This window comes from Laccaria bicolor, genomic scaffold, assembly GCF_000143565.1.
Source record: "Laccaria bicolor S238N-H82 LACBIscaffold_58 genomic scaffold, whole genome shotgun sequence".
NCBI classification, from domain to species: Eukaryota; Fungi; Basidiomycota; class Agaricomycetes; order Agaricales; family Hydnangiaceae; genus Laccaria; species Laccaria bicolor.
The window spans coordinates 170944-184571 of NW_001889929.1; the positions used below are offsets into that span (position 1 = coordinate 170944).

At 47.6% G+C, this 13628-nt stretch overlaps 4 protein-coding genes across 4 annotated transcripts; 1 reads left to right on the plus strand and 3 right to left on the minus strand.

Annotated features, from left to right (window-relative positions):
* Positions 1 to 1329: 1329 nt before the first annotated feature.
* On the minus strand, positions 1330 to 2512 carry LACBIDRAFT_334047 (uncharacterized protein; the record flags this gene model as incomplete). The annotated part of the gene is made up of 4 exons (XM_001888780.1): positions 1330 to 1383; positions 1517 to 1678; positions 1757 to 1831; positions 2141 to 2512. 4 exons carry the CDS (start codon positions 2510 to 2512, stop codon positions 1330 to 1332), a joined length of 663 nt encoding a protein of 220 aa, XP_001888815.1.
* Positions 2513 to 3534: 1022 nt separating this feature from the next.
* On the plus strand, positions 3535 to 6516 carry LACBIDRAFT_156264 (cis-Golgi transport vesicle tethering complex subunit; the record flags this gene model as incomplete). The annotated part of the gene is made up of 11 exons (XM_001888730.1): positions 3535 to 3657; positions 3712 to 4113; positions 4165 to 4335; positions 4387 to 4524; positions 4575 to 4814; positions 4868 to 4959; positions 5012 to 5455; positions 5511 to 5655; positions 5704 to 5917; positions 5988 to 6085; positions 6145 to 6516. Coding segments are annotated over 11 exons (2439 nt in total), but the record flags the coding sequence as incomplete, so codon positions are not given.
* A 1346-nt stretch (positions 6517 to 7862) lies between these two features.
* Positions 7863 to 8778, minus strand: LACBIDRAFT_313260 (expansin family protein; the record flags this gene model as incomplete). The annotated part of the gene is made up of 4 exons (XM_001888781.1): positions 7863 to 8273; positions 8331 to 8414; positions 8466 to 8486; positions 8554 to 8778. 4 exons carry the CDS (start codon positions 8776 to 8778, stop codon positions 7863 to 7865), a joined length of 741 nt encoding a protein of 246 aa, XP_001888816.1.
* Positions 8779 to 10595: 1817 nt separating this feature from the next.
* LACBIDRAFT_291381 (uncharacterized protein) lies at positions 10596 to 12446 on the minus strand (the record flags this gene model as incomplete). Its single annotated transcript, XM_001888782.1, has 4 exons — positions 10596 to 11221; positions 11273 to 11407; positions 11459 to 11969; positions 12027 to 12446. The coding sequence occupies 4 exons, from the start codon at positions 12444 to 12446 to the stop codon at positions 10791 to 10793; spliced, it is 1497 nt and encodes a 498-aa protein (XP_001888817.1). The 3' UTR covers positions 10596 to 10790.
* Between the last annotated feature and the right edge of the window lie 1182 nt (positions 12447 to 13628).

The window sequence follows — 13628 nt, forward strand, 5'->3', positions numbered from 1 at the left end:
CTATCATCTCTCCTTCCAAATATGAAAATTTCCCCAATGTTCGTTGTCTGGCAGAACAAAAAACCCCGCATTGTTACTGATCACAAAAGTTCGGGATTGAACGACTTCATACCTCGCTCTGAAGCTCATGTCAAATATGATGACATGCACCCTTTTGGCCAAGCCTTGCAAGAAGTATGAGCGGAAAACCCTGGCCGACGCCTTATTCTTTTTAAATCAGACATTGTGTCCGCCTTTCTTAATTTACCAGCAGGTGGGTCAGAGCTGAGGCAAACTAAATCATTGCTAGCAATGTCTGTGGATTGACGAATTGGTGAGTGTGATCTTGTGATCGCTTTCTTCACAATAGAAAACGGTTTGAGGAAAGGGTGATTGGTTGGGATACACATTGTTAGACGACAAGATGGAAGTTAATGGAGAGCCGCATGGTCCACAAAGCTGGTGTGATGTTTGCTCATATTTGGTCCACACATATTGACCAGTGATTGATGGTTAGGCAGCTTTTTGGCTGCATTTTGGCAGATTTTGAGCAGATCTTTGCCCATATTGAGAGAAAATTTGCATGTGCAGGGGGTCTTCAGACCAGATTTTTGAAAATCACATCCTATTGTGGATATCCTGATGTAAATGTACACTCAATGATAGAAACACAGAAAAAGACTCTGAAGGCCCCCAAGAGCCACAAAACACATGTCGACTGGAAAAAAAATTGGAGGGATAGAGGTCCGTGGTGAGGAGAAAAGTTGTTATTAAATTTTGACGTGCCAGACTGTAATTAGAGGATTATGTAACACGCATGTCAAAGCTTGGTGTCGCGAATTGGTCGCGAAAAACGACGTACCTCCATCCTTAGACGTGTTATTTCTTTAATATTTTCGAAATTCAATACTCACCATCCTCATACTACAGGAAAGAAACTTTAGGCTTTTGTCACAGTTCCAAAAGTGGAGGGAAACATTGGGAAATCCGAAACATTGAGACTGTTTGAAGAGCAACATGAAGATCAATGATGAACAACAGCTTGTACAGGCTTGTACTGAGGGAAGTCATGGCAAGATTCATTCACCTTAAACAAAGGATGATCGGGCAGTTAAGTGAGTCTTTGACAGATTCTAGGACAAATTAATCATTTTTGCACCTGTTATGTAATTAAAACAGACCTATGGGAATTTTTTTATTTTGATAGTGTGCTTGCCTATTGTGTGAAGGCAATGTCCAAATGTAAAAAAATTGTTGTTACTATTTTAAAAATGTGTTGTAAGGTACATCCAGAGGACAAAAGGCTGTTAAGAATTAAAATTTGTCAATGGAATGGATTTCAGGAACAATTCAGTTTGTCTCTTCGGCATGAGGCAAAACTTTAATTTTTAACAAAAGCTTTGCCTAGGGAACAGAGTTGTGGACAAATTTAAACAATAAGCATATTAATTGTTTTCATTGTGTCAACCCCCTTGAACAATTGGCAAATATACTGTCAAAATAAAAATTGTCGCATTTATCTGACCTAATTACATACAAGGTGCAAAAATGATAAATTTGTCAGGGAATCTGTCCAACGCTTCGCTTCACTGCCCGATTGTCCCTTGTTTGAGGTGATTGCTCGAGAACTTCCTGTGCACGCGTTGGCCCAAGAGTCACTTTCCGGGACAGAAGACATCACAGTGGGCGATGTTGACAACTGAAGAGAAGATGATATGTTCTAAATTATGTACAACATGACATTATGCATAGTATATGAAAATCTCATAGCATATACGGTCACTTTAAGAACATTGGACCAGGGGGAGAGCGAAAGTTGAGCGAAAGAGCGAATTAGCCACATTTTGAGTGGCTGTGTAATTAGTCATCAGCCGGGGTGGATGTGAGTACAGCTTCCAGTCTCGAAGCACCCATAGAAAGTTCAACTCCCCCGCGAACCCTCGTCGAGTCGTGTAATGTTTACTCTCTGGGCGAAGGATGCGCAAAGACTTAGTACATGGGCTTCATTGCAAAGATGTTTGAGTGCATCAGCTCTGAGTGAGTTCCTCCTTCCATTAAATTTTGGTCCCCTTTCCACCTTACCTCGTTTTCCCCTTTTGTGCCGCAACCAAACTTTCCCCCCCCACGCCCCCATTCTTCCGATGCTCCCAGTCTGATATACTGATGATTCAATGACAGTTACGGCTCTCTTAACTTCGTTTACGAGCGCCATGCTTCTAGGTATCTCTACGGGTACGACAATGCCTTTTGCTCCAACTGCATCTTTGAACTCCCACCCAGCGACCCGCCCGACGCCACTTTTCATATGAGGGAGGAGACTTCGTTGATCATCAATATTTCTTTTCCACAAGCCGACAACGTCTGCTTTAAACGGCCTTTCCATTGCGGACGTGGCAGGCGTTACCAACGATGCCCAGCCCAACGACGCTAATACGGTCTCGAAAAGTTCCGCACACCATGCTAGGTCACCGCCGTCCTCCCGATCATAAATGCAAGCTTCAGTCGGAAGCTGGAGAGTGAGGATGACGGTCATCTTTTCTTTGGTAAGTTATCGAGCTTGCATTCCTCTTCCTCAACCTTCGAACTTCTTATCATCTCGCATATATTTGATCTTTTGCCTCGCTGACTGTCCCCACCCGTTACTCAGGTCTTCCTTTCACAGCACCCACGCAAGCCCCACTTCGATGATCGTACTGTCTTTCCTACGGCCCGCACCACGCGGCCACTTAGTGCATCAACTCACGAAGGAAACTTCGCCATGGTATAAATCTTTTGACGAACTCGCCTTCATACCGAGCTCGTTGATCCGACATCAACTCTTTGCCAGTGGCCGTAGGCAGACCTCTCACATATGGTCGCGCCCAGCTATATGGCTATTCGGTCATTCTCTTCCACCAAAGCTCACTCAGTGCTCAGAGCTTTTCGGGAACCTCATTCCCGATGCTCTATGTGTCATTACATACACGGTATAATGGCCCCACTCTCTGCGAGCAAGGTAAGCGTACATAACACCTTCAAGTCTAGATCTTGGCAGCAGTATCTGATGGTGTGCTTTTTATTTAGCCTCAAACGTCGAAGAACTGGAACGACATCAATATGCACGCGACCCTCAAGGTCCAACGTCGGCAAAGCCACTATGTTACTTCCGATTGAGCGCATCGTAGGTCGAGTCTGTAGCTTGGCCGATTCATGTTGAAATTACAACCAGAACTGGCGCAATGTCAATCATTTTCTCCCACAATTTCAACGGGCACTCGTTAAACAGTGTCGCTTGCTATAATTACTTCTTACTTTCACAAGTTTCTCAATGATTTACGATGATGAGGACTGGTATTAAATAAACGAATAAACGTGAACTGGGTAGGCCTATGACAAACGGTGCACTCTCGTTTTAGGAATGTCAGACGACCACACTGCTAGGCGTTTTGTAGATGTATCATATACATTTGATGACGTGATGCGCACAAATTCTGGTATGCAACTTCCATGACCTCAAACAGACCTCAACGAAAGGGCCAAACTCCGGTTCCTCTTCCTCTCCACCCTTCACCAGCATCCGCCTCAAAGCAAGTTATCAGCGTCGAGGAATGGGAAGCTAAAGCACCTTTGGGAGATCTCGAAATACGGAGCATCAACGCGATTAAGGCGGCCACAGAAAAAGTGCCATACCCCCTCAAGGTGACTACCAGATTCACGTTTCGACGTGTCAGAATTCTGAACGATTGAATGTAGTTCGCTGAAGAAGATGATTCTTCAGCTTCAGGTTCTGTAACGCCAATCACTCAGCAACAACGGAATAAGCTGGTGGCTTCAGCTTCAGGCTCTGGATCTCGTCCCTCAACTCCTTCGGGTCGTTCAAACGCTCATGCCTTACATCCTAAACAACCTATCCAAACTCCACAGCAGTTCTACGACTGGTTCGCCTTGATTGACCGTTCCGTCGCGCACAGCCAAGAGTCGCATTTCCGCACTCACGTCGCCAGCGTCTCGGAACACTTGGAGACGTGTGATTTGCTGCTAGATAGGATTGCTGAGATTGATAGGGAGGTCGATGGGATGATGGAGGGTTGGACAGGTGTTGAAGAAGGTGGGAAGAACTTGAAGGATGCTTGTGAGCGGCTTTTAGAGGAACGGGTGAGTGTCCACGGCCATGTTGCAGACTTTTGACGGCTAACTGTTGTGTAGGATAGGCTACTAGAGCTCACGGACGATATTGACTCGTATTTGGAATACTTCCAGGAGCTGGAGCCGGCAACGAGGATGCTCAATCATCCTGGGGAGTCCCTCATCTTCCAAAGTGACTTTTTGTACATGGTGGAACGAGTCGACATTTGCATCGATTTTCTCAAAAGCCATGTCAGTCTGCTTCGCCCTTGTTGCGGCCAATGAGTCTAACGTGCTTTCAAGAGACATTTCAAAGAATCGGAGGTCTATCTCTTGCGTTATCAGCAATGCATGACGCGTGCCATGACCCTCATCAAGATGAACTTTGTTGGATCATTGAGAGCATTATCTTCTGACGTCTCAACTCGGCTTTCTGAAAAGGTTCATATTCAGCTAAACTTCAATCTGTCACTTTATAATGCCGTTTCCAGGATGTATCACCCACAGCTCAAATGCATCTACTTTACACTCGATTCAGGACCGTTTCAAAAAAAGTGGCTCCCCTCCTTGGGGAATTGGAACGGCGTGCTCTGGCATACCCGGACGAGCTATCTGCACTGTTATCGGAGTGCCACAGTGCCTATTTCTACGCTCGCAAGCAACTACTCGTCCCCCGCATATTAGAAGAGATCAAGGGTCTCAACCCATCAAGAAGTGAACTGGTTGAGCTAGTAAATTTCTTTCTTTCTTTGAAAAGAGTATTTAAGTTGATTTACGGTTTCAGACGAGAGCTGGTTGCAGCTACTTGAAGCAATTGTGTACGGACGAGTTCAATCTCTATCGTGAATTCTTCAGCACGGCTGAGGATCAGTTATAGTATGTCTCAAACTGCCTCCAATTGACGACTTGTTGAATCATATTCACACAGTCAGTATCTTGAAACACTTTGTGATTTCCTTTACGACGATCTTCGCCCACGCATCCTCCACGAGCCTCGTCTTACAGCGCTTTGTGAGGTCTGTACTGTTCTCCAGGCCCTTATGGTGTTAGATGCTCCGTCGTCATCATCATCCTCGATGGTATTCTCTGCGAATGACGATGACGACGAAAGTGGTGACGATGACGACGCTGATCGGAGCGAAGATGATGAGGATGGCGACGTTGACGAGCTCACAATTGATCTCGACAATCCTCATCCCAAGGGCAAAGGGAAGGTCGGTCGGCGACTGCACATTAGTCATCTATTGCAGATGGTACTGCAAGACGCACAAACGCGTCTTTTCTTCAAGGCGCAGTCAGTCATTCAGAGTGATATCCGCTACTACGTTCCCAAGGCTGAAGATCTCGCATATCCCGATATCCTAATATGTCAGTGCTGCCGCATCATTTACAAAATCAACTCCCTGATTTTCTATGTCAGCTGCAAGGAAACCTCAATCTGGGAACGAAATCCGGGAGAAGGAGAGTGTGAGCGAGATATTCCAACTTCCATCATTGGATAAGCAGGATACTTGGTACCCGACCATGCGCAAGATGGTATGGGTTCTTTCACAGTTGCATGATTTTGTGAAGGTTTGTCATAATTTGCGATTCCTGCTCTTTTGACTGATTTCTGGTTAGCCTGCCATTTTCGAGGACATTGCGCAAGAAGCCGCGAACCTTTGTCGTCAGTCCTTAGTTGCTGCATCCGAAGCGATTAAGACGCGTAGCGGCCTGGACGGCCACCTCTTCCTTGTACGAAATCTTCTAATCTTGAAGGAAATCACTCGAAATCTGGATCTGGATCAACGCAACACGATCGAACCTTCCAGTAGCAAATCAACAACGGATTTTGGTGGGGTGACGGGTATGTATCTACTTTGCCTTCCAATGAAAGATCTTGGCTAATTGGATGTTCTAATAAGAAACCTTCGCAAATCTACTAAGCAGGACAACTTCAATGCTCCCTGATGGATTATTTGCCTCTCTTGGCATGACACGAGGGGAAGACGGTATCCGCGGGGTCAAACATGTAATTTTATCCTCGTCTTATTCACATTAGACTCATGTTTGAATTTTTAGGGAATCGACCATGATCTTAGACGGGCGTGCGAAAATGTCATTTCTGTTTCTGTCGACTCTATCTGCGAACCCCTACAATCTTGGGCCGAACGGATTCACGCCTACAAAAGTATACCCCCTTCTCTTGAGAAGCAGGATGACGAACATCCTCCATCTGGACCTCTGTCGGAACAGGTCTGGGCATCCCGCTCTGCTGCTGAGACTCTGAACCTCAGATTCAGAGAAGCATGCGAACGAGATATGCGGTCGAGTGTTGCAAGGCTGCGACTATATCTAGAGGACGACCGCACCGTGCGTGTACTGGTGGAACACATGCAAGACCGTATCATGGACGCATATGCGGCATATCGGGAGGTTGTGTGGGGCATGTACGCTGGCGCTTTGAGGGAGAGAGAGGGAACTTTGAGTCCCGTGGGCTTGAGAGAGGTTTTGAAGGATGTTTGTGGAGAGGTGAATGGCGTTGACAAGATATCATGATGGTATATCCCTTCTTGCTTTGGCCTGAGCAAATTGTGGATCGGAAAGCGTTTGTCGTGCGTGGATCCGCCTTACTATTTGTTCACGACGAGGAAAAGCTTATGATGATACACGATTGGCTGGCCTTCTTTGTGAAATTTACGGACAATGAATCAGCCAGCCGCCAAATCAACGGATTTCTCTCCTTCTAGTCATCAAACCAGGGTGTCGGTCCTGGCCCGACTCGTTTCCTATCACTAGCGGGCCTAGCGGTAACAGCACCTCGATGTCCATGTTTAGCCTGAGCCACTGCTACTATATCTAATGCTCCTCAGCAAGACGAAAGTTCGTCTTCTAGAAGTTTCCTCAGGGCTTTGTTGTTGGACTGAGTTTTCTCGCGAAACACATCTTTCAGCCTCATAGTCCAGCAAGACCAACGCTTCTAGAAGCTTCTTTTGGACTTTTTGCTTGACTCCACTCTGAATATTCTCGCGAAACACATCTTCCAGGTTCGCGGTCAATGAGTAATAGTCAGTCCGAACTCCGGAAAACACCTGGCAAACACCGTCACCGACCAAAGACAAGCGAACCTGATTCAAATGCGACGGACTTAAAAGTGAACCGCCCGACTGGCATAAGAGCGCCATAACACACCTTCTCACTGCTCAGTACAACGTGTTATGCCAAGTCTACCTCAACTTAGTGATCCTCCCTTCATCAGTTGACCGAAAAGTTGCCAAATTATGGCATCATAGAGTACGTTATTCTCGTGCAAGGAAAATCCGGGGCTCGCCGATGAAATAAGGGGCATGAATTGCATCATATGGCACTTCAACGACAAAACCCACGAACCTTTTAGAAGCGCACAAAGTCCAGAGTCGCAGCACCGAGTGACGCTCAAAATCAAGAAACCAGGGCTACTTGGAGTTTGACAATGACCAGGTACAACAACATTATATTTGACGTCGAAGGACCATTACAACGCAACCAGGCGGTTCTAATTCTTCTACCTTGATCTATCCAAAACATAATACATTTAGTTATTACACCGCAAATTGAGACCACCACGGAAAACGTAAGGGAGCCGCTAGCGGCGTGATAGACGCGCGAAAAGTGTGTCACCCCGCTGCACGCGGGCCGAGCTCTGTCAAAGGCTTCTAGGAAGATGTCGAAAAGTTGGACCGATTTGAGGATAATATTAAATAGCATAGTGCCCCATCCAGGGTTCGAGATGGTGAGAAAAAAGGACAACTGGGATATGTCTAGTTTGTGGCATCCTGAGCTGCAGCAACAACGATTGATCCGAGTTCGACGACAACGCTGTTCAGTTGGGATATAACGTCAGCTGATAGGGCGTTCGCTGGGGCCGCAGCTGGTGATGATGAGGAAGTAGCAGGTGTTTTTGTCGTTGTCGGCGTTGGTGTCGGCGTTGGCGTTGGCGTGGGTGTAGGAGTTGTCGTTGTTGTCGTTGTCGGTGTATACGTCGGCGTCGGCGTCGGCGTTGGCGTCTTTGTCGTTGTCGTTGTAGGCGTTGCTACCGGCGTCGTTACAACAGCAGTTTGCGCTGAGCTACCAAAGTTCCACGATCCATAAATGATACCAACGGATTGATCGGCGAAATAGCTAAACAGTCCACGAGTAAGGTCGAGGCCACCATAGGGACATCCAGGGCACTGATGGCACAAAGCGTCAGATTGACGCCCAAGCTATTCACTGAAACAGGAGCGTACCAAGTCTGTAATTTGTGCTTGTGTGCTCTTGCCTTGATAAGAAATGGTGATCGTTTGGAAACAATGTGCACCTCCGTCCCATTGCTACAAGGATTCATTGTTAGCATTGTCCTCTCGAAGTAACACAATACTCACAGCAGCGTTCAACGCCACGATCTATGCCACGCGAAATGAGTTCATAAGTGATCGACGTGGAGGTGGCAACGATCGAGTTGCAACTCACAAAGTCACTGCCTGAATTCGTTTTTCCACAAGCGCCGAGTCCAGCGTCATAGAAGGAAAATTTCCCGTTGTCGAAGCGTTTCTCCAGCGTGACCAAATCGCGATGAGTGGCGTTCACCGAATCCCTCTTCAGAACGTAGGGGATCACCTGAGGAAGAGCGCGTACTGCCGGCAATACAGCAACAAAGGAGAAAAAAGCCGCGATGATAGAAGAAAGGTAGCGCATTGCAGAAAATGTCGTTGAGAGATCTCGTTCAATCTTCTAGTATCCTTCTATATAGGAATAGGATGGCTGGTGGGAGGGTATAGATGAATTGAGCTTCGGTGGAATTCTTTCTATAGCTGGGAGAGCTGGAAAAGCTGATGGAGTGCGGGATCTATCGTCGTTTGAAGGATAGTAATAAGAATTCTCGGAAGCTATGAGGTCACAGACGCTTGAGCGACACACGAGATTGGACGGAATGTGGGGAGGAGAAAACCAAAAGACCAGACGCTTTAAAGGATTCCGGACACAAAAAAAGGACAAAAGGCGTTGGCAGGGACACGCGTTCCGAGCGAGGGTTGCTTTGGGGTTGTATCTGGTTGCATGTGGAAATAGGAAGGCGGTGTGATGAGTCAGGAAGATGAACCGCTCTTGCGGCAACTTGCAAAACGCGTGTTGAACAAGTTGAGAAAATTTCCGGCTGGCCGCTGCTGTCAAGAAAGGGTTGCGGGACCCTCGATTTTCGAAACGCGCAGTCATAGGCAGCACCACCCAAAAACATATCAGATGTGATGCTCATCACTTGATAATACCGCATTTTTGTTCCGGATGATGGATTCAATCCCGAGGATAATCTCTGAAAACCCGAATGAAACGAAGATAATCAGTTGAAATGGTGATTAAAAATATCAGGTTTTTACCGCCGGCTAGGTAGAGAGCGTGGCAAGGAGCGTGGCCTTCTTGGTCTACTTTTTTGAGGGTGCCGCAGTGGGGTCGGCCGGGATTTGAAAGGTATTAAACATGCATTTCTCGCGAGGCGCGCTAGGGCGTGCCTTCAAAATTTAAATTAGGGGAGCATTCACGGAATTCCAAATTCGTGAACAATGATGGATGTGCCAAGCGAAAGCGGAAAGACGCACGGGAGTTGGTCGGGAATTGTTCCGAAAGCTCCTGCCAAACAACTGCAACAAACCTCGCTTCTATTACAACGGAGTTTTCCGTCTCCAGCGTCATACTACAAGTAAAGTGTCATGAGCCCTGGGGAGTTACTGTGGAAGTCCCCGATACGATTGATTTTCACCTGTCCGTACAATCCGGATTGACTCTGATTTTGTGGACAAAAAACGGTCTTACATTCGTTTTGGAAGTACTCAAGAAGTACTACAAAATGCATCCCACTGATCCCTCCCTGTTTCCGCAGCAATTCGGGTAAATCGTACTTGAGTCCGTATTACACAAAAAAAAAAAAAAGAAAAACGAAAAGAGTTATTTATTACTCTCAAATTACTCTGGACTTGGCGTGTAACAGCGCGGGTGAAAGGTTTCCTCCACCTCTTCCTCGGGTCCGTACAGACGCAGGTCTGCGCACATTCGTTTGCATAACCCACGCCGGCGAGAAACTGCCAGCCAAGAGTCCATAAATCGTCAAGGCAGTGAACACTACCACCATGGAGCTCAGCGCTCAACTCGCAAGTGATGAGACTTGGTTGTGCACCCGGTCCGGTCGGTTCCATCAAAAGCCTTCTCGCGATGGAGAGAGTCGACCGTGTGCGCGTGATGCAGACTTTCGGAAAGTTGACACCTTTGTGTGATCATCCTGCAGCGAATTTGACTGATGTTTCGTGCTCTTGGCTATTCTCTGACGCGTCCAAAATATTGAAAGGCTGCTTGTTGAAGCTCGTTTTGTGCCTTTAGGTCCCAGGTGCAGGTTTGCCGCCACCATCACGTACAAGTCCACAGTGGCAGTGGACCAAAAAGTCACTGAGAGAATTCAAGCAGGTGAAACATCAAACTCAAGTCAGGCCTACAACCCGCAGCTTTCGGCCTCGTGCTGATCTTATGTGTATGCAGAATACTATATAGATTGCTAGCGCTATATTACAAATGGACAAATAGGAAACAAACCGAGAGCAAGAAGAGAGCGTGAACCGGAAATGTGACCACTACAGACAAGGATACGCCGAATGCATCCATCGCGAATACTCGGACCACCTATCCATCCACGGATAATTGGATAGATAAATATAATACGCCCCTCAGTAGGCTGTTGTTGCATTGTTGAAGATCAACAAATTCACGGTCCGATCTGGAAGATCCGTGAGGAGGCCTGAGCTCGAAAGCTTGAGCAGCGCTTTCTTCAGCTGAAGTGGCGTGAGCGTCTCAGGCTTCTTAGGGATGGGAGCAACGACGGCGTTCACTAAGGAAGGTGGAGGAAGGAAGTTAGATATCCATTGTGGCAGAGCGGCGTGGGCAACGCTGTACAGGGAAGACGGGTGACGGAAAATGCGCTCGCTCTGGAGGGAGATCACGTTGAATTCACTGTCAAAGGTAGGATCGAAGGTCTCATCAGGGTAGATGGACAAAAGGTAAGCGAGGAGACCAGCGGTGTGGGGGGATGCCATAGAGGTACCAGAGAGTGTAGAGGTGGCTGTGCGGCCTCCCTTGTAGGTGGAGAGGATGTTCAGGCCTGTCACACTGTGAGCACAGATGCAGGGGCTAAGAAAATAAGGTCACTTACCAGGTGCGAAAACATCAACGCAAGAGCCATGGTTGGAAAAGTAGGCGCGCTCATCACCAAGGGTTGAAGCCCCAACGGTTACAGCATTCTCGGCAGCAGCAGGGCTGTAGTTGCAAGCATCCCTGTTGTCGTTACCTAGAAAAGCGTTTAGAAAAAGTTGATGGGCACCAAATTGTTTATACACACCTGCCGCAACAGCAAAGTGAAGTCCACCGTTGACGGAAGCGTTGATAGTTTCATCAAGAGCGCGCGACTTGCCACCCCCAAGACTCATGTTAGCTACAGACCCCTTATGCTTCGTCTTTCCAGTGGCTTGATATTCAGCTAGAGCTTTCTCGGCGTTGATCTTGGCCTGGGTCGCTGCCCAGCTGACGCCACCAACAACGTCGGACATAGTTCCGCTACCATTCGAGCCAAGAACCTTGACAGCAATAACATTGGCCTTCTTGGCGACGCCGTACTTGCGAGAAGCGATGGTGCCGGCACAGTGAGATCCGTGGCCATTTCCATCCTCGTCGACGTCATTCTGTGGGATAGTCTTTCCCCAGGTTGCACGACCTTCAAACTCGACGTGATCAATGTTGATGCCAGTGTCAACGACGTAGACGTCAACGCCTTCGCCGCCACGGTCGTCATACTCATACTTGGTGAAAGTGCTGAAAGTAAGCCTGGGCCTGTGGCTTATACGTGCAAGCCCCTAGTTACAGCATACTGTAAATTGTATGGACACAAGATCCGGTCACTGATGACTCACCCATGGAGCAGACTTCTGTATATCCATAGTACGAACAATCTGGTCCTTCTCAATGTAATCTACCTCCGGCATCGTCCTGAGCTGCTCGACAACACCCTCTGTGAAGCGGCCAGCATATCCGCTGATATGACCGTCATAGACCTGCTGAATACCTGAGATATCGGCAAACAGTGGGTCTGCATCATGCACATTCTGCAAGAAGTTGAGATGGTTCTCCTTGAGCGCTGGAGAGAGGTCCTTCTTCAGGATGACAATGTATGAATTGTTGACACTGCCATGGGGGTGAGGCTCGGCAACGAGAGGAGCGAGCGTTAATGAGGAGCGTTGGGGAATAACATGAGGAGCGGTAGAGAGAGGGGTGGAGACAGCGGAGGAAACGAAGGAGACGGCCAACAAGGCCCACTGAAGTAGACGGGTCATGGTGGTTGAAAGGAGAGAGGGGTAACCGTCATTGGCTCAAGATAACACGCAATTGGTGTTGACACTTGTTTATTTACCCGCTCCTGCTTCCGCAGCCTCAAATCGCCATATTCAGTCCTTGTGCAGCGAAAACTCCCGTATCTACTTGGAAGTACGCAATATCCGAGCACGCTAGTGTTCTCCCTCGCATTTTGTCTTCAAAAAACTATCCCGGCGACAGTTCTATAGGCCACGTCACCAAAACGAACCATCGTCGTGACCGTGGGGTTACGACGTAACTTATGTACGCCGAACAGCGCTCAAAACCCCAAATCATCGCAAAGCCGTAATAGACGAAAGAGACCCTAAAACGATTGGGGCTTGCAGTGAATATTGAGTGAACATTACATGGTGACATCTTCATTCGTTGTAATCAAAGTGGGCTGAAAACCAGTGTCGGAATGACCGAGGTCCGAGGTACTTCAGCCCTTCGCTATTGCTTCAAGCCCAGGCAATGACTGTTATATTTTTAGAAAACGCACTTACACTGTGTTTTCACCTGTGCGGGGTTAATCAACAATCTTTCATTGAAATCCAACGAACTTTAGCACTTCAACGTATCAAGCATCCCATATTTTTTACTTTCTACGACCTCCGGGATCCAGAGGCCTATTACAACCCATGGCCATGCTCTAGACAGAAGTCACGCACAACGCGCCGGCGCCTAAGTTGAAATTGGACATTTTCAGGTACCATCGCACGTTCAGACGGTAATCGAACCTCTTCGCTCCACACGACCATGTCCTTATCCTCCGGAAGTACTAGCTGGGGCAGCCCCCGCGTTGAGATTTCCGGTGTGTCCTACGTTCAAACCGACATCGAGTGGCTGGCTGACTCCCATTAAACAGACATATCTATCTCCACTTCGGATGAGCTTAAATCAATCGACCTGTCAATCGGATCGTTCAAACAGACGTCACCGTGTCTACTCGGCACAAAGGCTCACAAGATCGTATTATCATCGCCTTGGTGAGCCATTCATCTTGCATGGAACTTGGACGTTGTTTTGAATGCTACTAGCCAGGTCTCGCCCTCGGATCCTCTCATCCTTCGGGTCAACTATCGAAGCTGGAAAAAGCTTGCATCGAAGAACCAGATATATCAGCGTGAATTGCTGGGAAAAGCGGGGCCTCAGTACGTGGG